This window comes from Emydura macquarii, unplaced genomic scaffold (genome assembly GCF_026122565.2).
Source record: "Emydura macquarii macquarii isolate MOO-44397 ecotype Brisbane River unplaced genomic scaffold, CSIRO-AGI_Emac_v2 contig_3671, whole genome shotgun sequence".
NCBI lineage: Eukaryota > Metazoa > Chordata > Testudines > Chelidae > Emydura > Emydura macquarii.
Window position 1 is genome coordinate 7,402,672 of NW_027133808.1, and position 27,655 is coordinate 7,430,326.

At 41.2% G+C, this 27,655-nt stretch overlaps 1 protein-coding gene across 3 annotated transcripts in view; it reads left to right on the forward strand.

Moving 5' to 3' along the window:
* Window positions 1-6,841: 6,841 nt before the first annotated feature.
* STK24 (serine/threonine kinase 24) overlaps window positions 6,842-27,655 on the forward strand; it is a 106,739-nt gene continuing 85,925 nt past the window's right edge. For all 3 annotated transcript variants that reach the window (XM_067536794.1, XM_067536793.1, XM_067536795.1), the window contains exons 1-2: window positions 6,842-7,329; window positions 25,804-26,034. In XM_067536794.1, coding sequence (XP_067392895.1) covers window positions 7,288-7,329; window positions 25,804-26,034 — 273 coding nt within the window. In that variant the 5' untranslated portion in view covers window positions 6,842-7,287. The remainder of the gene's footprint in view (window positions 7,330-25,803; window positions 26,035-27,655) is intronic.

Genomic DNA, 27,655 nt, shown 5'->3' on the forward strand with positions numbered 1-27,655 from the left:
ATGAGTTTTCAGCCAGTCTTTGGTCTCCCTGCTCAGACTGCATGTGGGGATACTTAGTAGTGCCCGTTGTGAAGGTGGACTGTGTGACAGGAACTCCATTGAAGCTAACAACCCATTTCACATAGAACATAAAAAAGTCAGCAGACGATAATATCTTTCAGTTGTTACTACTGACACAGAGTGACTTAGAGCAATGACTGAAAGATACAACTATTTAAAATTACAAATGAATTACAAGGTGAGTAAAGAGCTCAAATATTACAGTTAAAAAAACTAATCAGTACAATTCATTATACAAACCAATTTAACTTTTAACTTTCACTTGACCACTACTTGCAATAATTTTGTTACCAAGTCATTGTAGGGTAAGCCTCTATTTAACTTATTCCACATGGGCAAATACAGTCTTCAGGCAAATATTTTAGATCTGTGATAAAAATTATTGTCATAAGACAAAATTTTAAATTACTGCAGTTTATCAGTATCATTGGGTCAACCTTAATTGATCCATTAGTCTGTGGATTGTGCTAATCTGTTCCGGACATATTTATCAGTTTGAGAAAAGAATTGGTATCCTCATTATAAAAAATGAAATATGAAAAGAAAACAAGAAAACTACATCTCATTCTGCTTTTGTGTTGTTTTCCATTTTAAAAAAGAAACAAGGTTTAATAAAATCAAACTATTTGGGACTAAGGTGCTGAGTAACAAATTCAAACAGTCTCATGTTTCTTAATGAGTGCTAGGTCCCCATCCAATTTGAGTTGTCTGCCTGAAATACTAAAATACTTGCACGCACTTATATTGTGCACATTATAGGCATACCACATAATAGCTTTTTGTTCCATTGCCTGTTATAGCCCAGTGCTCATCCCTTATAATTCTCAGTGCTCAGTTATTAGTGAACTTTCTTTAGTTGGTACGGATCTCAAATAAACTGTAATTTTACTTGAAAATGTACCATTGAAGAAAATTAGATGTCTGTAGAATGGCATACTGTACATTTATTTTTGGAGGGACATACAAAACCTAATTAGCCACTTTTCAACCAATATTAATGAGATTTCAAGGATAACAATCTTTTTAAATTGTAAGTTGTATTTCTCCAATAGACAAGGTCAGTCTAACTAGATGCATTGTTTATGGCATGATCTGGACATGCACAAGCAATCGTAATTGCAGAAGCCAATTCAGGTGGTCCTGGGGCATGTGGCTTCCTTAGCCATGAATAGTTGACATAAAGTATGGCTACAAGCTGAGAGGTGAGAGACAACATTTGGCTGAAGTGAAAGAGATGAAAGAAATGAAGTCTACACAAGCTTAATTGAAGGGAACATCTTTTAACTGAAAAGGGCAAACTACAACACAGAGAGAGTGCCTGTTTCGAAGGAGAGCTACATTTCAGAAACAGGACTGAAGAAAATAGATGTAATTTGGTGGATAGCATTAGAATAAGTCCAAAGGAAAGGCATTAGAGACTGACCTGATTGGAAAAACTCTTATTTTACAGGAAGGAAAAATGGTCTATTCTCAGACTAGATAGGGACTGTCTTGTAACTAGTTGGGATCTGTGCAGCTTTCTCTCAGTACAATATGATAGATGGTCACAGGAACAGAAATTGTAAATAGCACAGCAAGAGTTTATCAAGAATGAGTCTCACTAGACAAACTTGCTTTAAAAATAAAGTACAAAATTAGTGTATAAAGAGAACACAGTATATGTCATTAGAATCCATTCCTATGCACCTTTGGAGTCCTGAATGACAGCCGCCACCCCCACCCCACCTCATCTCATCAATGCAATGCTTCAGTCATTTCTGCCCTCCTATCTCTTGAGAGATCTGAACAGACAGACTCTCATCCTTGCTGACATCCATAACCAGAAAGGATCTCTATCCTTCTGCTTCTTGCTCTCTTCTTTTAAGGACAACAGTGTTGGGAGCAAGTACCAGAAACCAAATGAACTCCTTTTTGTGGAAAAACACGGAAACGGAGAAGGAAAGCAAAATGGTGGGAGAACAAGACACAGAAATGGATGATGGCAGGAAATGGGCCATTTTTGTAAATGTGTACAGTGTTAAGAGATTTTATCCAGCATTTTGGTAAAAAAGCTAAAGTATGCATCCATTTGCCCATCTGTATAACCATATTGTACGCAGGACCCTGAGTGCATTGCAGCACCATGTAAACAATAAACATGCAGGACACTCCATCTAAGTAGCAATCAATATGGGGCAGTCAAGGTTTCAATTCCTTTTACACAGACAGGGAAGGTAACAGATCAAAAATTCTTTTAATAAATTAGATGCGTTGGTGCCCATTTTAATACAAATATGTAGCTTATTTCAGCTGGTTGGAGCTGCAACCCCAAATTCCTGTTTCCAACCCTCAGTTTTGGCTCAGAGGGGTAGCTGTGTTAGTCTGTATACAGCAAAAACAACGAGAGTCCTGCAGCACTTTAAAGACTAACATCTGACGAACTGGATTGCAGCCCATGAAAGCTTATGCCCGCAGAAATTTGTTTGTCTTTAAGGTGCTACAGGACTCTTGTTAGTTTTCACTCAGTACACAATTTAATGTCTCACGCCACAGACAGCTAGACAACTATTAATCTTAAGGGATGAAAATAGGTGTAAAGTTTACAATGCCTGCTAGAAGAGGATTATATTTTGAAAGCAGGATAGGTATTTGTTATGTATATGAAGTATGGGAGGCAAGATGCTGAGGGTCAAGACCTGGGGACCAACTTTTCTATTCTACACCTTATGCAGCTTGTGAGAGTATGAGGGGTGGCTACCTGACTCTAGAGCCAACATACCTCAAGCAGTTTCAAGGCTGCTTTAAGCTGTGCCGGCTATCTGGCAGCTGATGATTGTGCAGTGCAGCAGTGCTTCAGCCAGGCTGCTTTCTCCTGCTAAATCCCAGCACCAAGGAGGCTGCAAAGAGGCACAGGACACCTAACAATTCCTCACCAACAAAGGAATTTCCATCCAGCTGCTTGTGCTTGCTTTCTGCCTCATTTGTGTTGCTGGAGCAATATAAAGCAAACTGAGCAGCTGCCAAGAGTGTAAGAGAAGGCCTACTGGACAACAGATGTGATCATGTTGGTGGCACATACGTAGTGGATTGATGATGCATAAATTAGAATGGTGAATATAGTACAGCATAGCTGGGGCTCTGGGGCTCAAATTGTGGTCAGTTTTGAAGATGAATGGTGTAAAGGAGATATTGGATGGAATTAAAATTATTCAGGGTACTCTCACTTTGCCTTTCCATACAAGTAGCTAAGGAAAAGGTCAACTGTATACCTCTAACTTATAATGTAATTACTTTCTAATATTTATTTTTGGAGGCAAATTATAATATTTTTATAGTCTCTCCAGCTTTTAGTTATTGGCCTGCATGGATAGCCTTAACTCTACTTTAACAAAGTTTTTTTTTTTTTGTCTTGGAATACAAATTAACTTCAATAGATAACAGGAATTCCACTAATCACATTTCTTCATTTGAGTTGTGTTATGAAAGTGTGCACATTTATGGAGATCTGACTCATTTGTCTAAACCGTCCTTCCTTCAGGCTGAGACACAACAGGTACAAAACAACAATTAACCTCAAAGATAAAATATGAACTGATGGTAATTTCCAATTTCTCATAACTAACTTCTAGATCATACAATCAGCCTTAAAACTCATGAGTGTAAATGAGGTATTTCTTACTGATATTATGCACTTGAAGAAAATATTCAGCTGTTTTCCATATAACCAAGACCAAAAAAGAATCTGAATAATTTTCTTAATGTCTGAAACACACCATTTCTCCCCATGTTCCAATAACTCAAAAACAGATAAACAGATTTCCTCCTAATGTGTAGAGAAATTCACCGTTAGCCAGAGAACAAATGCAAGAAATTTCACCTAAAATTTTATTTTTGAAAAGTCATAAGTTGTTTTAAGTACCTTCTCAACTATAATTATTGGACAATTGCTGTAATATACAGAGGTCTGATCCTGCTTTACAACTCATCCCAAACTTTGATGGAAAAGTACCAGAGTAAGGGGAGGCAGGAAAAGGATATACAGTACCAGAAATTTCTAGGGTTTCTTATCACCATCTTAAACTATAAAGTCATCCCAGTTTCTTTATTCTAATTTTATAGACTGAATCTGATTCTTCTTGTTTACATCTGTACAATTCCACTGACATCATAGAAATGTAGGACTGCACGGGACCTCGATAGGTCATCTAGTCCAGTCACTTGCACTGAGCCAGGACTAAGTATTATCTAGGGACCATCCCAGACAGATGTTTGTCTAACCTGTTCTTAAAAATCTACAATGATGGAGATGCCACATACTCCCTAAGTAATTTGTTCCAGTGCTTAACTACCCTTACAGTTAGGAAGTTTTTCCTAATGTCTTACCTTAATCTCCCTTGCTGCAATGTAAGCCCATTATTTTTTGTCTTGTTCTCAGTGGTTAAGGAGAACGTTCCTTTTACGTACTTAAAATACTGTTATTATGGACCCCCCTCCCCAATTTTCTCTTCTCCAGATTAAACAAACCCAATATTTTAAATCTTTCCTTGTTGGTCATGTTTTCTAGATCTTTAATCATTTTTGTTGCTCTCCTCTGAACTTTCTCCAATTTATCCATATCTTTCCCAAAGTGTGATGCCTAGAACTGGACACAATACTCCAGTTGAGACCCTATCAGTGCTGAGTAGTGGAAGAAATTATTTCTCAAATCTTGCTTACAACACTCCTGCTAATACAACCTAGAATGATGTTTGCTTTTTTTTTTTTTTTTTTGCAACAGTATTACATTGCTGACTCATATTTAGTTTGTGATCCACTATAACCCTCTTTTTGCAGTACTCCTTCCTAGGGAGTCATTGATTATTCCTTCCTAAGTGCAGTACTTTGCACCTGTCCTTATAGAATTTCATCCTATTTATTTCACACCATTTCTCCAGTTTGTAAAGATCATTTTGAATTCTGATCTTGTCCTCCAAAGTGCTTCCAACCTCTCCCAGCTTGATATTGTCCGTGAACTTTATTACTTATGAAGATATTGAATAGAACCAGACCCAGGACAGATCCCTGCGGGATACCACTTGTTATGCCTGCCAGCTCAATTGTGATCTGTTGATAAGTACTCCCTGAATAATGTTGTCCAACTATCTGTGCACGCACCTAATAGTAGGTAAGTCTAGGCTATATTACCCTATTTTGTTTATGAGGTCAGGTGAGACAGTATCAAAAGTCTTACTAAAATCAAAATATATCACATCTATTGCTTCCCCCATCCATAAGGCTTTTTACCCTGTCAAAGGAGGATATTAGGTTGGTTTGACATTATTTGTTCTTGACAAGTCCATGTTGACTGTTACTACCACCTTATTATCTTCTAGGTGCTTACAAATTGATTGCTTATTTGCTCCATTTTGTTTTTGGGTACTGAAGTTAAACTGAGTGATCTATAATTCCCTGAATTGTCTTTATTCCCATTTTTATAGACAGGTACTATATTTTCCCTTTTCCAGTTTTCTGGGATCCCTTCTGTCCTCCATGAGTTCTCAGAGATATTTGCTAATGGCTCAGAGAACTCTTCAGCTAGTTCTTTAAGTATTCTGCAATGTATTTCATCAGGCCCTGCTGACTTGAAGATATCTAATTTGTCTAAGTAATTCTTAACTTATTCTTTCTCTATTTTAGCCTCAGATCCTACCCCGTTTACAATGATGTTCACTATGTTAGTCATCCAATCACATTTCGGTGAAAACTGAAACAAAAAAGGCATTTAATACTTCAGCCATTGCTGTGTTTTCTGTTATTGTCTTTACCTTCTCATTGAGTAATGAGAAGTCCTCTCCTTGGTTCTCCTCTTGCTTCTAATATATTCGTCAAATATTTTCTTGTTATCCTTTCTGTCCATAGCAAGTTTAATCTAGTTTTAAGTCTTGACCTTTCTAATTTTGTCCCTACATACTTGTGTTATTTTTTATATTCATCCTTTTAAATTTGACCTACTTTCCACTTTCTGAATGACTCTTGAATTTCAAGCTGTGATTTCCTGGTTCAGCCATGGTGGTCTCTCACCACACTTCCTATCTTTCCTATGCATTGGGATAGTTTACTCCTGATGTGTGGCATGTCCATACTACCGAGACTATACCAGCATAGCTATTTTGTTGTAGCTATGCTGAGACAACCTCATTATATAGATGCAGTTTACACTGACAAAGGTTTTCTGTTGGCCTAGGAACACCATCTCTCCAAGGGATGGTAGCTACATCTACAGAAACATTCTTCCATCAGGCGTGGTGACACTGGAGGTGTGTTTTTTCACATCCCTGACCAACAGAGCTATGTCAACCTAACTTTTAAGTATATTCCCCTGCCTTACACTGGTGTGAGAGGAGAATCAAGCCCTCTGTAGGCATGATCTCCACTGAATGGGTGAAGTTACAACAAATGACGGGTGTTAAGGAAAAATATGGAAGGTTGGTAATAGAGGAACATGTCTATGCACCACCATGACTGTCTAGCAGGACAGACTATGATCTACGCAGATGTTTGTTAATTGGCCGTTATCTCATCTGCTAGGCAACAGCCTACAAGAGGGCCCAAGCCCAGGGAGCTAAATCAAGGGCCCGTACCAGAGCACATCAGGTAGAAGAGGAAGCTGCCTCCTGTAGCTGGTGTGGCAGCCGCAGTAAGTGGGTTGAGCACAGGAGATGCTGACTGATGCACGGTGAGGCGACGCCTGTTATTTAGCTGGGAACAGACCCGGGTCCGAGTAAGCTAAATCCGGACCCGGGCGCGCCAACGGCTCGATCCAGTCACCAGCCTCGCGGGCGAGAAGTTCGGAACGGGCCGCGTGCCGCCGGCAGATACGGGAGGGGGGCGGCGGGCGGGGCGCGCGCGCGCGAGCACGTCGGCGCGGCACTTGCCCCTCGCCCGAGGCGGTTACTTTGCGTTACGTAGGCAGGGCCCGGCGCGTTAGACCAGTAACGGCCGCTCCGTGCGCGCGGAGGAGGGGGAATGGGACTGGGGAGGGGAGGCCGGGCTTGACGCTGCTGCGTCTGTGTAACGCGGTGATGAGCCGCCGCCGCCGCTGCTGCTGCTGCTGCGGGGTGTGCGTGCAGCGCCAGGGAGCTCCGCGCGCAGACTCTGCGTCCGGACCGCCGCCGGTCGCTTGCGCGGGGAGGGGCCCGCGATGTTGAGCTGATTCCAGTCGCTGGAGCCGCCTGAGAAGATCCGACCCCCGCAGCGCGCCTCGCCGCCATGGCTCACTCCCCGGTGCAGCCGGGTCTGCGGGAGATACCGGTGAGAATCTAGCCCCACCCGGCCATAGGGTTGCGGCAAACACTGCATGGGGGGGGGGGAAAGCTCGGCTCAGGCCTGGGGGTGCGGGTACCCCTCTTCTCCGGGGGAGGGGGTGCGCAGTCCAGGGTCCGTGCTCCACGGAAACGCACCCGGAGACCTCCGGGTGGGGGCGAGGGGCCGCCTGCGTCTGCGGTCCGAACCGTGCTTCCTCGCATATGTGCCGCTGCGGGGGGAGGGGCCTTAGCTGGGCGCAGAGAGGGTCGAGGGGCTCGGGCGCGAGAAGCGGCTGCCGGGCCTTGGGGTCTGAGTCCCCCAGGGCGGTTGTGGCGCCGCCGGGAAACGTCGCTTCGCTCTGGCACGGCCCCGTCAGTTCTCGGGGGCGGAGAGGAGCCGGGGCGCTGGGGCGGCGCGGGGACGCGGAGCTGCTTGTTTGGAAACAAACTGCGCTGGCAGCGGTATAAAGCCCCAGGTCCCTGGACCGTGCGGCTCGCTCCTTCCCTGACCCCGGGAGAGCTCGCGGCGCGCCCGATTGGAGCGGGAGGGCGGCTGTTTCCGTGGCGTTAACCGCTGCCCGCCCCTCCGCGCCTGCCTCTTCCAGGCGCTCCTCAGTCGAGTCGAGTCGAGCCGAGCTAACGTGGTTGGAAACACAAACCCTGCCTGCAGTGGAAGAGGGTGGCCCTGCTGTGCTCTGGGAGTGCCCGTCTCTGTAGGATGGGCTTTGGCAAGCTGGCGGGCTGATGTTTGGCCCCGGGTGTTGGGGGGGGGGTTGTTCTAAGGGTTGCTTAGTTACAGCTGGTTTGTTGTGGCATTTATGTTTGCGTTGTGGCTGGTTTCTGGATAAGTGTCAAGGGCTCTTCATCCCTGGGGTTGGCATCCCTATATGTTAATCCAAATAAAATGATAAACCGTTTCGCAGAGAAACCTTAAAACTGTCAGTACTTGCGTATTGCTGTAATCTTCCCATGTATCTTTACTATGCTGTGCATGCTACTTCATTTGATGCCACTTTGAGACTCTTTTCTTTTTGGCCTTCTAATTTCCTCCAGTTACCTTTTGGGTTGAAATTTCGTATGCATGGTAGTGGCTTAAAACTGAATTTATTTCTGGTTAGTTTTTTATCTATCCAATACATTAATTCATGTTTTTCTGAGCTAACATAGCCTGGAGGTTTTATTTGAAAACTTCACATTCATATATCTTTTGAGGAATATGTGTTTGCAAAAGTGTATGGTGAAGATGGATGGGAAATAGTTAAGAAATAGTTAAACATGGCATATACTCTACATGCATAGTGGTATTTTTACTTTTAGATTGTGTGCACTCAGTCCAGTCATCCTTATGCCCTGGAGGTCTCCTGACTTTCACGTACTCTGCCACGTCATGCATCTCCTGCTGATACCCTTGAAATCACCCTTTATTTTTCAGAGGAATATTCTTAGGTGTTCGGTATGTCTGGGGATTGTTTAAAACAAAGAAATAAAATGTAAGATACTACTGAACTATGTTATGGATGATTTGAATTCAGAAAAGAATGAGATTTCATTGTGTTTCTTGCAGAAACTGTAATTTAAACCCATTGAACAATTTAAACTCTATAAGTCCTCAGATACTATGGTGGCTTTGTGAGTATCTAGTCCCCAGTCCTGCAAACATTTAAGTGCATGTATACGTTTGCTTTTATTGAAAGCCAAGGGTAAAATTATGCTTTTGCTTTGCAGGATCAGGACCTTAGATAAGGAAAAGTTATACTATGTGAAATATAATGCAGAATATATGTAAAGAGGCTGTATGGTTCCATGGAACTTTAACTGCTTCTGACATTGGGGCATTTAAAGCTTCATTTATTACATTATTGCAATAGTGAATGCTATAGTTAAGTCACCTGCAGGTGATTTTAAAAAAGAATTGTGTATAGTTTTTGCTTGTCTATGCTATATAGACTTCTATAAAGAAAGCTGCTTTTTTAAATTTTAAAAGTATTGATGCTTTCTGAGGTGAAAAGTAACTCCCCTTCCTCTATTTTTTTTAATAAATATACATCACCACCTTTTAGGCTAGGTCTATATATCACAGAGAAGCAAACATTTTACAGTTCAAATAGAAACTGATCACTGCTGTTGGAGGCTCAGTGCAATTTGAGTTGCTTGACCACTGTTTTGTGGCTTAGCATTGCTTAATTTGTTTGCTTGACCATTCTGGCCTCAGTAGCCTGACATCCTCCAGGTAACAGAAACAAATAGGAATACTGAGTAACCTTGCAGATGTCTCAGTTTCTGCATACCATGGCACATAATAAAATGAAATACATAATATGTCTACTTGCAGCTGCACTTAGATAATGGGAATAACAAGTTATTCTTAAATGTCTGGGGAAACATTTTCCATTGCCAAGAGACATATTTTGTTTACCTCCCTTCTTATTACCAAATATTGTTTTAACAACCCCAATTATTATAGTAAAAATAAAATACTAAAAAAAAAAAAAAAATCCCCACTCTCACTCCCATGTTCCTGCTGTCAGCCCCAGCCCTTGCTCTCAGCCCTGGGTGGCCATCGGTGGAAAATCACAGAAAAGTAATAATGGACTATATTACCGCACATAAGGTCCGTTATTACTTTTCTGCAATTTTCCATGGCTTCTCTGCAACTCAGCTACAATTTTTTTAACAGTCATCTCGCAGTTCAAGTAGGGCCTTACATATGTTCCTTTTACATACAAACCTCTGCTACGTTGAGGAACATTAAGGTTGCAAAATCAAGCACTCAAACATTAAAAAAGGCCAAAGTTAAGATTGCTCGTATCTTATTTGGACTTCTTTGTCCATATGTATCACTAGGGCTTTTCACACTTTGTAGCTTGTGTAGGCTAAGTTTATAGCAAGTGCCAGGAGCTTTTTGTATTCCTTCATTTTACCTCACAAACTGTGTCACCCTCGTATCATTCTCTGTTTCAGGGACTCCCTGAAACTCCCCCTAATCTCCCATACCCCTATACTCCTCCTTTGGCATGGGATCTTTGTGCACACCAATTCCCTTCTTACACCTTATGTCCCCCTACCCATACCAGGGTCCCCCATTCACTCCCTACCAAGAGGTCTGTGCTCCCCCTGTCCTCTATACCATGGTCCCCTATTCTCCCCCTCATGCCAAGGGCTTTGTCTGCCAACCCTTTCCACCGATCACCCCCCACTTCCATGCCTAGGCGTTCTCTGTTTCTCTTCCGCATACCTGGATCCGCGCAGTTCTCCCCCTGCCAGGGGTTCTGTGTGCACTCCTTTCCTGCCTTCTCTCATACCAGGGTTTGCCATTCTCGCCTCTCGTCCCACTTTTCCGTGCCAGGAGTTGCGTGCATTTTCCCTCCCCTCTGCCATGCCCTTCCCATTCCTTCTTCCACCACTCCCCACCAATATTTATTTATCTGGGAGATAAATCATTCAGGGTCTCAGTGAGTGATAACTGAGAATTGTTTTAAGAACACTTTACTAGATGTCAAAAAAGCCACAATTGAAGAAGAAGGTCATATGGTTAAAAAAACTGACCTGGTTTAGAGGGGCAGTGAAGGCAGCTGTAAAAATTATATAAAATTAAATTAAAAAAACAAATGGAAGGAAAAACAACGAGAGTTCTGTGGCACTTTAAAGACTAACAAATTTAATTTTTGTAGGCATAAGCTTTCCTGAGACTCAGCTCACTTTGTCAGATGCAGAGGTAGAATTATACAGTAAATAGGAAACAGATATACAAGTGCATAAAGAACAATGGGGGAGGTGGATGAAAGCTGGGTACTTGAGGGCTAATGAGAGTCATTGATTAGGAGGTGAGAATGGGTGAGCAAAGCAATTACCTCTTGTAATGAGAGAGCCATTCCAAATCTCTGTTTAAACTCAGTTTGAATGTGTCAAGTTTGCAGATCATTTCTAATTCAGCAGTTTCTCTTTGAAGTCTGTTTTTGGAGTTTTTTTGGAGAAGTACGGGGACTTTCAGGTCAGTGACAGTGTGCCCTGGGAGATTAAAGTGTTCTCCCACTGGTTTATGGTTGTTGTTATTTTTTATGTCTGATTTGTCCATTTATCCTTTTGTGTAGTGATAGTCCAGTTTGGCCAATGTACATGGCAGAGGGGCATTGCTGGCACATGATGTCATATATAACATTAGTGGATGTACAGGTGAATGAGCCCCTTATGGTGTGATTGATGTGGTTAGAACCAGTGATGATGTCACTAGAGTCGATGTGTGGGCAGAGCTGACAACGGGGCTTGTTGCAGGGATAGGTTCCTGGGTTGGGCTTTTTGTAGGGTGTATGGTTGCTGGTGAGTATTTGCTTCAGGTTGGGGGGCTGTCTGTAAGCCAGGATGGGTGGAAGGAAGGGTAACTTGATAGTAATGAACATAAATCAGAAACTAGAAATTGTAGACACTTGATAAGGGAAGCCAAGGAACACAAGGAGAACTCTATGGCCAGCAGAGTTAAGGACAATAAGAAGGATTTTAAAAAATATGTTAGGATTCTCCTGGGGAACAGCTGATTGGAGGTCTGTCTAAGTTATTTAACATATTTTTTACTCTCCCCAGATGGCCTTGTATCATGATCATAATTCTTCCAAGCTGCTCCAGCTAATCTTTTGAACAATTACACCAAACAGTGAATTCAGCTGGATATAATTCCCAATGGCTATTGCCAGCTCCCAGGGGCAGAGTTAAGGTTGCGTGGATGTGTACTGTAACTTTTTATTTCCTGGTTTTCAGAAGTTTGAATTTTGCAGAATTTGATATTCTGTAAGGACACAGTATACCTCTGAGGAATCTTAACTCTGTGTTAATGTTAATTTTTTTTTTCAGTAAATAAATTTATTTTCGGTCTATATTTCTGAAACTTTTCCCTAAAAGACCTTGTAATTGGCACTATACAAAAATCTGTGTGTGTGTTAATATAATATAATTTTATTAATTAAGCAAGTGGTCAGCATCTGGCAGAGTATTAAAAAACAAATCTCTAAAATTGAAATCATGATTAGTGAGTGTTAACCAATGACATTTTTAAACCTTATGTTGCATTTTATTAACTAATTTAGTAATATCAGTTTCATGTGGATAAAGTCATGTATTTTCTGCTTCCATGCATTTCATTTGAGCAGAGCAGGAATCAGTTCAGAGCCCTAACATGCAACTCATTCAAGTTAAGGCTCAATCCCAAACTTAATCATAGTGTGCTTCTTTGTTGTCCCTCCCCCCTTCCTTGCACATGGCCTTTGTCTTTCTACTTTAGGAGAGCTTCATGGAGGGCAGATCAACACTAGAAGCACTACATTGGCGCAGCTGCATCAGTGCAGCTGCACCGTTGTAGCGTGTCAGGTGAAGATGCTCTATGCCAATGGGAGAACACAAATACACACAGACAGTCCCCAATATCAAACAGAATTCAAAAGCTGTACACGGACAGATTCTAGTGTTCATCTGCCCTCCATGTTTTATCCCTGGAACTGTAGCCTAGATTAGTGTATCCCAACCAGCGTGCCATCAGCTGAACTTCAGGTTACTGTAGGAAAGTCTAAATAAGGATAATGCAGGTGGAAATTTTTCATCTTCTTTCTCCCACCCCTTCCCCCACACACCTCAAAATGTATCAGATTGTCATGTTTTTGTTAGTATTCAATTTCCTTCTCTTTTCAGAATTTAGAAATTGGTTCTGTGAGGTGGACTTTGTCTTCCTGATTGATTGATTTATGTGCAACATATCTGTACATAGAATTACAGGAGCAGATCATATTAGACTGCATTTTAAAGTAAACCTATAACCGTAGTTTGACAATTTGGAGAATCTGTCCGTGTATAGCTTTTGAATTCTGTTTGATATTGGGGACTATCTGTGTGTATTTGTGTCAGACTCTGAGTTTCATGTTGAATATCTGGCTTGTTTCATGCTCTGTTGTCTTTTTACATCCATGATGAACCAAAATTCCAAGGGATGGTGACATAGGGCTGACCATGAAAGGTAATTAAACCTTGTTGGCCCTCTATTCATGTGGAAGTATTTTGGACAAGGAGTTGTCTACTGCCCAGGAGAACCAGTCTGCTCAGGTGAGCTGGTAACTAAGCAGCGGATCACCTGACAGAGGGACTGGAAGTTATAAAAGGAAGGTTATCTCACTGGTCTTGTTCGAGAGGAGGATAAGAGAAGAGACCAGAGGAGAAGCCATGCATAGGAGGGTAGGGGAGAGGAAGGGTCCTGGTTATTCTTAGAAGACACTGACTCAGATCCCAAAGAATGGTATATAGGTATTCTATTGTTTTGTCTAGATTTGTATATTTCTTGTGCTATTTAAAGTAAAGTGTAATTGTGTGTAAAATAAATACACACACAAAAAAATCAACCAACAATACACAAAACTTTGCAAAGCCTGTGTGTTATGTACTTCAATTGTCACATGTCCCTGGAGAGAGAAATAAATAAACCAGAGTGCCCTCAAGTTTGGAGCTCTGGAAAAGGGTGTGCTGAAGCTAATGGGGACCTTCTGCTAGCCAGCATTGGTCACAGAGCCTAGGTAATTGGGCCACAGGGTTTCAGCTGTCAGAAGGGATGCATGCTCGATAGAGGATCTGCAGCCTGAGATTGTGCCTAGAGACCCAAAACCAGACAGGTGGACCCTCCTATGAGATAAGGATGCCCTTTTGCTGGGATCTGCATCCAGTCTACTCATAGATATTCTTGGTATCTGAATGGCAAATTTCCAAGATGTCATAAATGACCAAGAACCAACTTAATCTTTGTGACTGGATGCTACCTGTTATCAATTTCCTTTCTGAAGAGTAGAAAAAAGAAGTAGCAAAGAAGCTAGTGACTCAGCTGTATGTCATGTCTATGCACGTTCTACAAGCAAATTACAACAATCTGGCTTGTAGGGTGGCTGCTCCTATTTTTCTGAGGTGGTACTCTGTGGTCAAATCTTCTGGTCTTATGTGTGATGGCTAGGTCTATGTGGAAGTGAAGTGGAAGGGCCTTTGCAGCCTAAAAAAATGGATGACATACTGAGAAAATGGACACCAAGTGCACCAGGTGAGATGATGCCAGTAAAATTTAAACATTGGTTTATTTCAAGGTTAGACAAATTTTAAAGTTTGAATTCAGGTAACAATATTTTTGATAGGGAATGTAGCCCTAAAATTTGATTAATTGTATTTGTAATTAGTGAATATTGTTTATATGTGAAAAGAGGGAAAATAAGACAGACAGAATGCTTGGCCTGGTCTACACTGTGAATTTAGGTCGACGGAAGCCACTTTCCATCGACCACGTAATGTTGGCATCTCCACCGCCAGGTCTGTTTCACTGAACTAACTTGGCAGAAACATCGACTCAATAAATCCATCTCTGCAAGAGGTGTAGCGCTAAAATCTAAGCAGATGGGTCGAATGAGAGGCAGTGTAGGCGGAGTGTTGTGTAAATTGATATCATTGGCCTCCGGAAGGTGTCCCACAATGCTCTGCTGTGACCACTCTGGGCATGTTTTTTAACTGCTGCACCGCGATAGCATGCACAGGAAAAAGCCCCTCCCCTGCTTACACCCCTGGAAATTTTGAATTCCTATTTCCTTTTTGGTCAGCGTGGAGAGAGGTTGCTAGCACTGATCATGACGATTAAATGCCCCAAATGCACTCCAGCCTGGAGTAGACCTGAGATATTGGATCTTATCGGTCTGTGGGGAGAAGAGTCTGTTCAGGCACAGCTCTGATCCAGTAGAAGAAACGTCAATATCCTATGAAAAGATATTGTGGCACATGTTGGAGAAGGGGCAGAATGGGGACACAGCAGTGCTGTGTTAAAATCAAAGAACTCAGGCAGGTATATCAGATACCTCGGGGGAATCTGAGTCTAGGGCCATTGATGATGAGACTGGATGAGGAAAAGGAGGAGGAGGAGAATGGGGGGCAGGCGAGCAGGGTATCCATTCTCCCTGAGAGCCGGGAGCTGTTTTTAACCCCAGAGCAGCCTAGCTGGACTCAGGACGGCATCTTGGCTGACCTTGGTCAGTCACAGTGTTGGGTTTACATCCTCTGATGTGTTCCATTTAATATGAAATTTTTTTTTACAGTGTAGTGGGGATAGGCTTCCCTATAGGTGCTCCAACTGTACAAAGGGTTGTTCCCAGAAAAGACTGTTTGTGTCCAGGGATGGCCCGAGAATCCTTCCTGGATATCTCCAGGAAACTTTAATGGAGGTACTCTACAATCCTTTGCAGAAGGATTTTTGGGAGGGCAGCCTTATTTCTTCCACCACAATACAACACTTTGCCACTCCACTCCATTATTAAATTTCCTGGCATCATCACGGAACACAGCATAGCAGCATAAGGACCAGGTGTGTACCCAGATGCCTGCAGTAACTGATTCCTTTCCTCCTGTACTATCCTCAGGAGGCTAATATCATATAGCGTCACATAGGGTAGACGGTACAAGTTTACAATACACGTGCTCATACTGAAAACAACAATGCATGTGACCTCCGTCATGGGCTGGTTTCTGGCTTCCTCAACTGAAGTTTCCCTAACATGAGGTTGTTCTGGGTGGCAAAGTTTGCTCAAAGTTTGCGGCCAGCCAATCTTCCGCTGCCTCCAACCCAATGAAAACTTCTCTTCCTTTGTCTCTCAGACACTATGCAGCATACAGCAGGCAGAGATAACTATGGGGATATTGCTTTCACTGAGATCTAATCTACTGAGCCAACTGTGCCAGCAAGCCTTTAAACATCCAAAGGCACATTCTACCACCATTCTGGACTTGCTTAGCCTATTATTGAACTGCTCCTTATCGCTGTCCAGGTGTCTGGTGTATGGCTTCATGAGCAAAGGGTAGGCTGGATCTTCCAGGATCACTATTGGCATTTCAACATCATCAACAGTTATTTTTTGGTCTGGGAAAAAAAGTCCTCACTGGCATCTTTCTGAATAGACCTGAGTTCCTAAAGATGCGTGCGTCATGCACTTTTCTAGACCACCATACCTTGATGTTGGTGAAATGCCCTGTGATCCATCAGTGCTTGGAACACCATGGAAAAGTATCCCTTTTGGTTTATGCACTGTGTGGCAAGGTGGTCTGGTGCTAAGATAAGGATATGTGTTCTGTGACTTGTAGCAGGGTGGCTTGAGTAACATCGCAATTTGACACGCTGCGACTCCTCTTTTGGCCTTGGAAATACCTCAGGATAAGTCATGAGGTGTTTGTGATGCTCACAATGATAGTGTAGAGCCCGAGTGAGCTCCATGCTTCTCGGGCATTGGCGTACATGCCACTGACCCAGGGTTTTGAAAAATGGCCCAAAAAATGTTTGTTTGTTTGCTGTTGACATCAGGAGAGGGGGGAAATTGCATCATGGGAGTCTGAAGACCTTCCCAAAAGCCCCTGTGGCTAGCAGCACTGTGGGATAGGTACTCAGAATGCACTGCTTTGTCCATTGATAAAAGCGCAGCTGGTGGGGATGCCCTCCCCCTACGTAATGAGCGATGTGTGGTCACAGCTGACTAACTTCATTAGTTTGGCAGATGAATGTGGACTGAAATTAAATACCTTCCATGGTGAAAAGTTCCTTCTAATCAATGGTTGTGAATAGGCCTGATCTACCCTAACTGAAATGACTTTGTTAGCACTTGCCCTCCCCATTGTTATGTTTCTTACCCTTGGGTGTGTGTGTGTGTGTGTGTACACACCTCTTATCTGTGATTTCCGCTTCTCTGATGAAGTGGGCTACAGCCCACGAATGCTTATGCCTGCAGAAATTTGTTAGTCTTTAAGATGCTACAGGACTCTCGTTGTTTTTGCTGGAATTAAATAGACTTCACTTCTCAGTGTAGACGTACCCTTTGTTGCAGAAGGAATAATGTAGTTGAAAGTTTCATCTATTTTTCTTCCAGCAGAAATTCACAAATTGGTGGAGAGGCTAGGAGGGGAAGGAGTGAAGATGTGTCTAGGGGACTGTCTGGAGAAATTAATGTAAATGATTAGAAACATTTTAATATGAATTATTTTGTTTTCGCTCTCTCAGCAGCATAGAATAAGAATAGAATAGGTTCTCAGAGGGGATTGAATACAGGAAAATAAAATTCAAAAACCACTAAGCGTGGAGAATAGTGTAGTGTCATGGTCCCTTTTATAGTATAGTTTCACCCTGTATCTTTACTTTTCTCTAGTCATTAGTTTTTAAATAAGTGAATTAAATAGGTTATGGTTAATATCAACAAAATTATCTTAAGACTAGGAAATGATTGTGAAATGTGATTGCGTCCATTGAGATAAATATTGTTTATCAAGGTACTCAGCTCAATTACAGAATAAATTAGTTTCTCCCTCTTAATGAACAAAAATAGGTATGAGAGATTATAATCAAATACTGATACAGATCTCTACTGGTATAGTAGTTTGGTGTTTTCACAGCCTAGATGTCTAATCATGAACTTGCTGTAGGTGATTATATTAAAAATGAGTCTGTTATAGCAGGAAAACCATGTGGATGCTAGGAGGCAAGTGACTGAATTTCTTTGTTAAAAGTGACAGGTAGGACACAGGATTTGAAGGTACAGGAAGTGTAGTTTCATCCCTTCACATTTTGGGAGGGAAGTATTTCCTGACAACTAGGGCAAGTTTTTTCTTTCCTAAGTAATGTTACAGTGAGATTGCAACATCTCCGAAACAGTGGTTTTTCTTATTGTTCAGCCTTCTAGCTGTATGACCAGGAATGTATAGAAAGAGTGACTAAATTCTGAAAATGTAGATTAGTATAAGTGAATATACTGCATTTAGATAATCTCTTTAAAAATAGAATGGGAGCAGGAGATTATTACAGCATCATTTTAAAACTCTCGAGGGTACTGTGTACTTGCTCTTTTTAATGTGTAAAACAGCGGTTCTCAACCTTTTTTTCCCGAGTGCCACTTGGGTCAGGTACCGTCAGGTCAAGTACCGCTTGACCTGACTGTACCTGACCCGGGTGGTACTCGGTAAATAAGTGGGGGGACCACTTTTGGTAGCGGCGGGGTTGCGTAGAGGGAACAATGCCCTCCGCCGAAACCCTGCTGCCGTTTGACCGTTTTCGGCAGCAGGCTGGGTGGGACTTTCGGCGGCGGTGAGCTTTCTCGATGGCGGCAGGGGGAGGGATTCGGTGGCGGCAGGCTTTCTCGCCGGTGGCAAGGGGGGATTCGGTGGTGGAATTGGCGGCAGGGTACGCCTTGCGTACCACCCAGCTGTCTTCCGCGTACCACCGGTTGAGAACCGCTGGTGTAAAATATTCTGGGGTCTCTGCTTTGTAGCATGCTGATGGTGTCTTTTTTTTTTTTTTTTTTTTTTAAATCATGTACTTGGTGACTGAACAGGTTTTTCACTTTCAGTAGTTTAATTTAACACCCCTCCCCAATCTAATAGAGGGAGGAGAAAGAATGCATAATGATGTGCTATAAATTATATCAACTTTAATCTGAGATAGCTGTATTACTCACAAGTGATGTTTAGGTATATCATTCAATAAGGCTTTAATATTGTGCCACTGTATTTTGTATATCTCTCATGTAAAATAGCTTTTCTGTAACAAATGTTTTAGAATTTTCAAACATTTTAATGGGACTGTTCTGTATCTTTTGTCTGAAAAGCCCAGGTGGTTTATGGCTTGATGCTGAAACTCTGTAGTTCCCATTAACTTCAGAAGGATTTGTTGGTGCTTAAGACTTCTGAAAAACAGACTCTTCTCTTATCAGTTCAGCTTACTTTAAATAGCTTTCTGTATTTAAAATGTTTTGACTTTAAGGCATAATGTTACAGAAACTTCCAGAGCTGGAAGCATGATGTGCGTTCCATTGCGAATCTGGGAATCTCCCCTGCGGGATGATGTTGCTTGTCAGGGGCTAAATGTTACACACATGGGAGGCCCAGAAAAGGTATCTTCCTTGGAGGAAGAAAGGAGGAGAACTTGCACATTGGGGGAAAGAGAACTTTTGTGACATGTTTAAAAGCGCTTAGAAGCTTGGGCTAGATCCATAAAAGGACATGCCTAAGTCCAACTTTTAGGTGCCAATGATATCTTTAAAACCCTTTGTTCAGGTGCTGCCTAACTCTGTGGCACTTAGTCTCTACGCACCTAAGTTGCTGCTGTTAAACTTCTTTAGGTGTCTAAAAATCTGCCAGAGAGTGTATCCCAGCTGCCTCACTCTAGCCCAGTGGTCCCCAAATGTTTACCCTACACCCCCCTTATCCCTGTCCATGCCCCCCCAGCCCTCCCTGGCTGGGGGCGGGGCCATGGATGAGGGCCTGTGATCAGGGCCGGGGGCTGCGGTGAGCCAAGGGGCTAGAGACTGGGGTGGGTGTCAAGATTGCACCGTGGGCCTGGGACCAAGACCATGAACGCGCGCTGTGGCCTGGCAGCAACGAAGCTGGGAGCCAGGCGCCAAGGCTGTGGCCGGGCATGAAGTAGAGCTTGGGGCAGAGCAGGGCTGGGTGGTACTCCCTCCCCACTCCTCTTGGGGGGCTGGCCCTGTGCCCAGCTGTACCCCCCCCCCAACATTCCTCTGTGCCCCCCCACCCCTCAGTTTGAAGACTTCTGCTCCAGCCTCTCATTAGCTCTCATGCCTAATCCTCAATAGGATTCTCAAACTAGGCATACCCTTGTCTTCTGTGTCTGATCTGGTAGGAATTCTCACCTGAAAGGAGGGTAAGAAAGAGTTGATGCTGTTGTCCCATTTATGACTTTTAGCTCAGTTATTAGAGTAATCACCTGGGATGTAATGGATGTGAGTTTAATTCTCTGCTCTGCCAGAGAAGGGATTTCAACTTGGGTCTGTCCCCTCCTAGGGGAGTGCTCTATCCACTGGGCTATGAGGTATTCTGGGGCAGGTCTCTCTCTCATCTCTCATGTTGAAGTTGTTCCATTGTGTGTAAATAACTAAATATTCATTGGGCCAAAGACTGAGTACATCCCAGTCATTAGGCACCTCATCTGGGAGGTGGGAGACTCAAGTTCCAGACTCCTGTTCCAATGAATATTTCATAATTTATACACAGTGGAACAGCTTCAACAGAAGAGATTGAGACATGCCCCAGAATACCCCATAGCTCACAGAATAGGGCACTCCCCTAGAAGTGGGAAGAGCCAAATTCAAATCCCTTCTTCCCCTCAGGTTGAGGGGGGGATTTGAACCTGAGTCTCTCACATCTTGGATGAGTGCTCTGACCATTGGGCTAAAAGTGTTTTAAGGGGAGGTACCTTCTTATTTTTTTGTGTTTTGTATGAGAAAGGACTTAGAGTGCAGTCCAGACCAGTGAGGGATTGTGTCACTGCCTGCCCCGCAATCTTGGGTGCCTCACAATGTTTTGCTGTTGTAGCTCATAACCAGGACTGCTCACGAACAGTCTAATGCATGCATGTCACACCCTGTGTGTGTGTGTAGCTGGAGCCCTGGTCCAGCAACTCTGACCCCAGAAGCCCATAAGCAACACTGCAATCACACCCTGGCTTGCACCAGTCTTAGTTACTATTTTCAGGGTGACCCCAACACACTCCAAGCCCTGAATTTTCCCCAAAACGTGTTCTGCACTGTCCATCTCTTTCCTGGACAGTGAAGATATTAAAGGTCTGTTGCCCCTGGGAAAGGTCAATATTCAACATTTGCTACTTTGGAAGCAAACAGTTCAGTTTAAATGCTGCATTGGATTAGTGTTGATTAAAAATAAAATAAGTTTATTTAACTACAGAGATTTGAAGTGAGTACAAGTGGAAGGTATTATAATCAGAAATGGTTACTAGAGAAATAAAGAGAAAATGCTTTCTAGTAGCTAAAACTTAACAAATTCAACTTGGTTGAAGGTAAAATTCTTACCACAGGTTCCCAGCAGCATGGATGACCAGATTCTCAGGTCAGGATCTCCCCAAAAAGTCAAACGGCTGGTTCCTTTGTTGTCTTAGGAAAGAGAGAGAGAGAGAGTAGCTTGGGGTGTGTTTGCCTCTCACTTTTATAGTACTGAAAAGCATTTTCCTGAGGGTTACTCCTAGATAAAATTCATTATAGCTGTGAGGACAGAGACATGGAGTCTGCTGATAAGAGGTTATATGCTATTGTTTGCTAAAATGCAGATCCATATGTTCCTGACCCCCTTCTTTGCCAAAGTGTGGCCACTTTACAGGTGATTGTCAATCAACTTTGATGACATCTGGCTAGATGCGTCAGCTTGTCCTTCGTCTTTGAGAAACAGGTTTACCCCCTCCCCAGACTTGTTTGGTAAACACATTTTAGTCTTATCTCATGTTCATAACTCTTTTTTCATATGTATATTACACAAGAATATTCATGATCAGTGTGTTGTTAGTTTTCAAATGATATCTTACAAGGCATATTTTGTACAAAGATCATTACAGTAGTATGTAGGGTGTGAATACGGGGTGCTTTTGGTCACAGTCTAGCCTTTGGAATGTTACTTCTAGTCAGAGTGAAGCAAAATGATCAAAGCTCATGACAAATGCAATTTATCACATGGATATAATTGTGTATGCGCGTGTGTGTATGTATATGTCTGTCTGTATAAATATCTACAGTGTCTGTGATAGGTCTTGTTGATATCCCATACTATTTTCTACTACATTTTAGTTTAGGATTTTCTTTTAGTTTTGACTTAGATCTGCCACAAAACTGTAGTGCAGACTAAACAGGTCTTTCAGTAGTAACATTCTCATAATTTTGTTTGTTTGTTTAACTGGCTTGGCTTTCTTCATGAAAACCAGTTGAATTAAGGTGTAGTTTTTGGAAAAAAAAATGAGTAGCATAATTCTTAACTGAATAGTAATATTCTAAATTTGCATGAAAGACAGAAAATGGGGAGGACAGGGTGTGTGTATGTGTTAGAACTGTAATGAATAAAAATGTTTCCCTGCTTTTCTTTTTTCTTAGAATTTGGCAGCTTCTTAATGAAATAATTGGAGCTCAGTTTTACACTGGATAAAATAATATTTAACTCCTTGGAACTGGCTAAATGCATCTTAAACAAACATTTTGCTATCCTTAAGTCCTTAATTGCAGCAATCACTGCCATTCACTATCATTAAGTGAAGTGTGTTCAGCAGGGCACATCACAAGTGTGTGGTTACCCCTGTTAAGGTGTGTTTAGAGTACTGTAAGTGAAAGATGTGTCCCTTTTGTTGGACAATCTTCCAAAAATTAATCTGGAGTATTCACAAGGTTAATGTTGCCTTATTTTCCATGGAATGTATTGTAGCTGTCATCTTAAAACTAGTAAGTTGTAACCTCCGCCATTCACCTTGAAAATCTTCTAAGATGGCCAGTTCCATTTTTTTTGTGAAGAGATGACAGCCCTAGATAATAGATCCAAATACTTGAAATGTGATTTGTAGTTAGTTAGGTTTTTTTTTTTTTTTTTTTTTTAATGATAGTAAGACAGATGCAGCTGAGTGGAGTTGACCTCAGTTTATTCTCTGCATACTGCTTCTGTCTTAAATTTAAGTTTCCCACCTGCTGCAGGAAATAAGTCCTTCCTGCATATAATTGAAAACAAAACTGTTGCTGACTGGAGGGGGGTGGGGGGGAGATTTTGTAGAGCAAAGTTTTGTGGTCTTTCTTTTCCGGAAGTAATTGTTGCTGATACTGTTGAAGCTATCACTTCAAAGTAAAAAGGAACAATATATTGAATTTGAGGGTTTGAGGCTTTTTTATGACAGATCTGCATGAATTGGGTTCATATTGTGTCTAAGTGTGTGTCAGTGCTGCAGCTAAGAAAACATGTATACACACCGCTCTGTGGGGAAGGTAGTGAAAATCAAAGCTGCTTGTGGAGAGCTGAACTGAAATTCAACTAAGGCATAGTGAATGGCATATAGCTTTTGGTGGCTGGTGAACAAAAAATGATGAAGTAGGAAAACTTTGCCAATGCTACTAATGAATGGAATGCTTGTTTATGTACCAAGACCAGTAATATTCAAGAAAACATGGTTGCTGCTTATATTTGACCAGAGTTCATATCTGAATCCTTAGGTTACTAGGAAAAAAAATAGGCCTGTTGGAATGCTTTGAAATGCTTTCATTTCCACGTGCATGACTAAACTGAAAGAAGGGTGGATTGATTTAAATTACCAATTTTAATTATTATTTAAATCAGCAAGCAGGAAACTTTGATTTAAATAATCAATTGTAATCATGTTTTGCATTTGTACTTTTTAGTTATTGTCCTAAGAAAGATTGATTCTCACTGGTTGGTTACCATTAAAACATGTTACTTTGAAAATAAATATAGTATTTACACTGAATTTGGTGCTGCTTTTCGCTAACCAGGTGATGCACTATATCTCTCTCCATTTATTTAAGCATTTAACTTTAAATGTAAGTTATTCAGATTTTTAATTTTTACTTTTTACTTTTATATTAGAAGACGAATGATGCATTCGTTATTTAACTAGATTATTTTCTACACGTGTTTTATATCAAACTGCATTTGGATGGAGATTGGAATTCAATTAAAATGCACAAACGCATTTTCCGGTATTTTTAGTTGAATAAAATTACTTTGTGTGCTGGATACATAGATACATAAGAAACAAAAAGTAAATTTATCAAAACATATTTTGCATTTAAAACTGACTCCTTTATTAAACAAAGGAAGCATTATCTGTAGTTAATGTATGGAATTGATTGTTTCTGGTCAAATGGTCCTTCAAGATTTTAGAACTAGTAGCTCTCATCCTCTCACACCTAGACTTTATTCTGATATTGGAGGAGAAAATCAATGACTAGTTCATTTAAAGCTAAGAAACCAATTGGGGACTAAAAAAGCTGAAAAGATTGAACTGAATTAGTTGAAGAAACTGAGATGAAGAAAATATTCTCTCTGCACATGCAGAAGAGGCTATCTCTCATCAAAAACTGGTTTAGCCCTTAGTAAACTGACTCCAGGTGCTTAGCTGGTGACATTCACCAGTTCAGTGGTTTGATTTTCTTTAAAACTTGACAGCAAAGGTATTGTTTAATATTTTTTATTTAATGTAAAGTATTTTAATAGATTGTAGTAGCTGTAGACCTTAACACAGGTTGTCAATTTCAAATTTCAAATAAAAAATCCAATTTAAATTAAAAAATTAAAAAAAAAATTGATATTTATCCACCCTGACAACTTAGATGAGTAAATGGTATTAAAAAAGAGGGACTTATACTTATTAGGCAGTAATGAACTTTTTGTATAAGCTCTTTTCCTCAAAAGGGATGGATGTGACTGTACCCACTAGATTGCTGGTACAGAAAACTGACAAGGTTTTGTGTAACCATTTAAATAAGGATTTGGGGGAAGGATGACAGGTGCTGAGTAGCACTTGGGCTGCATAAAGAGATCTGCTAAAAATACCAGTAATGCAAAGATACATTTGCATACAATAAAGAATGGAACAGAAATTACATCTGAACTGGAGGAGGCACAGGTTCAGAGCACAGAGGTAAAATGTGGAAAAATAGGAAAATGTCAGACTAAGGAGCTAAATAAAGAAAAAGGGTGCAAAGCCAAAAACCCCCTAAATGTCTGTTTGTGAAAGGAAGAAGTTAAAAGCAAAATTAGGTGAACTGGATGGAATGCCTGACGGTGGAAGAGGACTGTCTCAGTGTGGGCTGGGCCTTTAAAGGAATGGACTTAGCCCCACATGTACCTGGTTATCCAGCTCCAGGTAATGGATTTAGGCTTGGGCCATTGTTTGGGTCATGTGACCAGAATCACATGACAATAGGCTGGGGGTGTGCCTTCCTTTAAGAGGGAATCTGCTCCATCAAAGAGACTTCTGTAGGGAATTCGGGGGTGAATGGGGGAGAGATGGACCTGTAGGAAGCAAGGAAGGCTCTTGAATGGGATCCAGCATGAGAGGGCTAGAGAAAGCTGCTTGCCATATTAGTTAAATGGAAATGCTGGTCTGGAGTTACCTGCAGTGAGAGACAGGAGCCAAATCATTGGAAGAGGCTTTCTCAAAACCCAGGTCCTGCTACCTGGCATTTCTGCAAGAACTACTGAGCCCAGCAAGCGGTTGAAGAAATTACAATTGGGAAAACATTTGTTTTGATTTTAGTTGACATTTGAACTGTGATGTTTTGATAAAGATTTTGGGAAGAGGTGTTTGACTCTCAAAGTCTGAGTGCAGTTATTGGCCAAGAAGAGGAAACTGAGGCAGCAGCAGAATCTGCCACTAGATTGGATAGTATCTTGTTACAAGGACCATGACATGATAGGTACTACTGAAACAGGAAGGACAAAAATCAATGTAATGGTGCAATACCTGCCTATTAACTATGCAAGAAGGGCAGATAAGTCTTGGAGGTGGGAGAGTAGCATTATACATATAAGATTCCATAGACTCTAATGAGTTGTGGAAAGTCACTAGTCTTTATCTTTAGAAGTGCTAAAATTTTTGTTTGTAACACTGCAAGTATTGAATATCTTTTTCTTTTTCTAAATTTAACAGAATCTAAAAGAAGATCCAGAAGAACTATTTACAAAACTGGAGAAAATTGGGAAGGGCTCATTTGGTGAGGTTTTTAAAGGAATTGACAATCAGACTCAGAAAGTGGTTGCTATAAAAATTATTGATCTAGAAGAAGCAGAAGATGAAATAGAGGACATCCAACAAGAAATCACAGTGCTGAGTCAGTGTGACAGTCCTTACGTAACCAAATATTATGGATCCTATTTAAAGGTAAGTTGATGTTTGTTTGTTTGTTTGTTTGTTGTGTTTTACAGTGAAAGATTTTGTTTAATCCTCATATTTTTAAGGACAAGGACATCAGTATAATAGCAGAATAGTTTTCAATAAGAGGGGAAATATTTTTACCCTTTTAGCCCTGATGACAGAGTGAACTGTTTGTAGTTTGTGAAGAGTTTGCTTCAAGACCCAGTTTGAGAATAAATAATGTATGCATCTGTTTTGCCACTTTACTCAAAAGCAGGAAGAAATGAAATTTGTTTAACAGACTTTTTAATGGGGACACTGCACTCTTGTCAATCAGTAGTATATTTAGATCAGAATATTCTCATTCTTAGATACTTCAATTTTGGAATGCATTGAAAATGTAATAATAAAACTATTAGAACTCAGTACCAGCTTTTTTACTAAGTATAACAGTTTTGTCAGCCCTTGATTCATAGTGGTCTGTTTTTTAAAAATTGAGATTTGTTTAGACTTGGTCCTATTTTTGACCTGAATGACTCAGAAAATTAACTTGTTAACTTCTGACTTATTTGCAGAAGGTATTTAGTTGAGTAGCCTTAAATGAAGACTGATATATTCTGTATGGGTTTTGGCTGGTGTTTCATCTGAAACTACAAGCTTTACTGATCACCTCTTGGCTTTCATTTCTTTTCTTTGAAATGATCTATTTCTTGACAGTAAATCAGCTGAGATGAGTTTTAACAGTGACAAATACAAATGTGTATATCTTCTCCGCAAAAAAATTCATGATTGAGGTTTCTCTTATGCTTCAGTAGCACAACCACACTGGGTACTGTTTTTCCCTGACTTTATCCCATCTGCGTAGCTCAGTTTTCTTTTTTCAGTGACAGTGTATGCAGGAATTTGAACCTTGAAAAATCACTTGAAAAATGGCTGAGAGGCTTACCAAAGGGAAGAAAATATCTTAAATACAAAGTTCTGCCCACTTTTGCCATTCTAGGAACATTCTACTTCATAAATCAATTGGAATATAAATATTGTACTTACATTTCAGTGTATAGTGTATAGAGCTGTATAAACAAGTCATTGTCTGTATGAAATTTTAGTTTGCACTTATTTCGCTAGTGCTTTTTATATAGGCTATTGTAAATACTAGGCAATACTTAGATGAGTTGATGTATCCCCTAGAAGACCTCTGCATACCTGAGGGGTACACATACTCCTGGTTGAGAACCACTGGCATAGAGCAACTTGAGGAAAAAGCCCAACACTGACATGAACCCAAGGGCAGCATGCATGGTTTCAGACTTGATATCCCACCACTGACTGCCTTGATGCAAACTTAGGTGTAAAGTAAGTTTAAAAAGCAGCTGGAAGGTTGTGAAGCGTTTAGCTGCACAAAACTAAACTGGGGTCCGCTTTTAGTTTTTCCCCATTCCCTTCTTGAAATCTCCTGACCAAGGGTTGGTGATTATGTGAAGCAGGGCCTTCAGAAACAGTAAGACAGGAATTTCTCCTGTTCTCATTGAATTATGAGACCTCCTTCCCTCTGTAAGGAGAAATCAATCCCTTCCTCATCCTTATTCACAAGGGAAATGTTCCAAGTAGACAGAGTTCCCATAAAGTTCTTTTCTTCCACAGAGCTGGT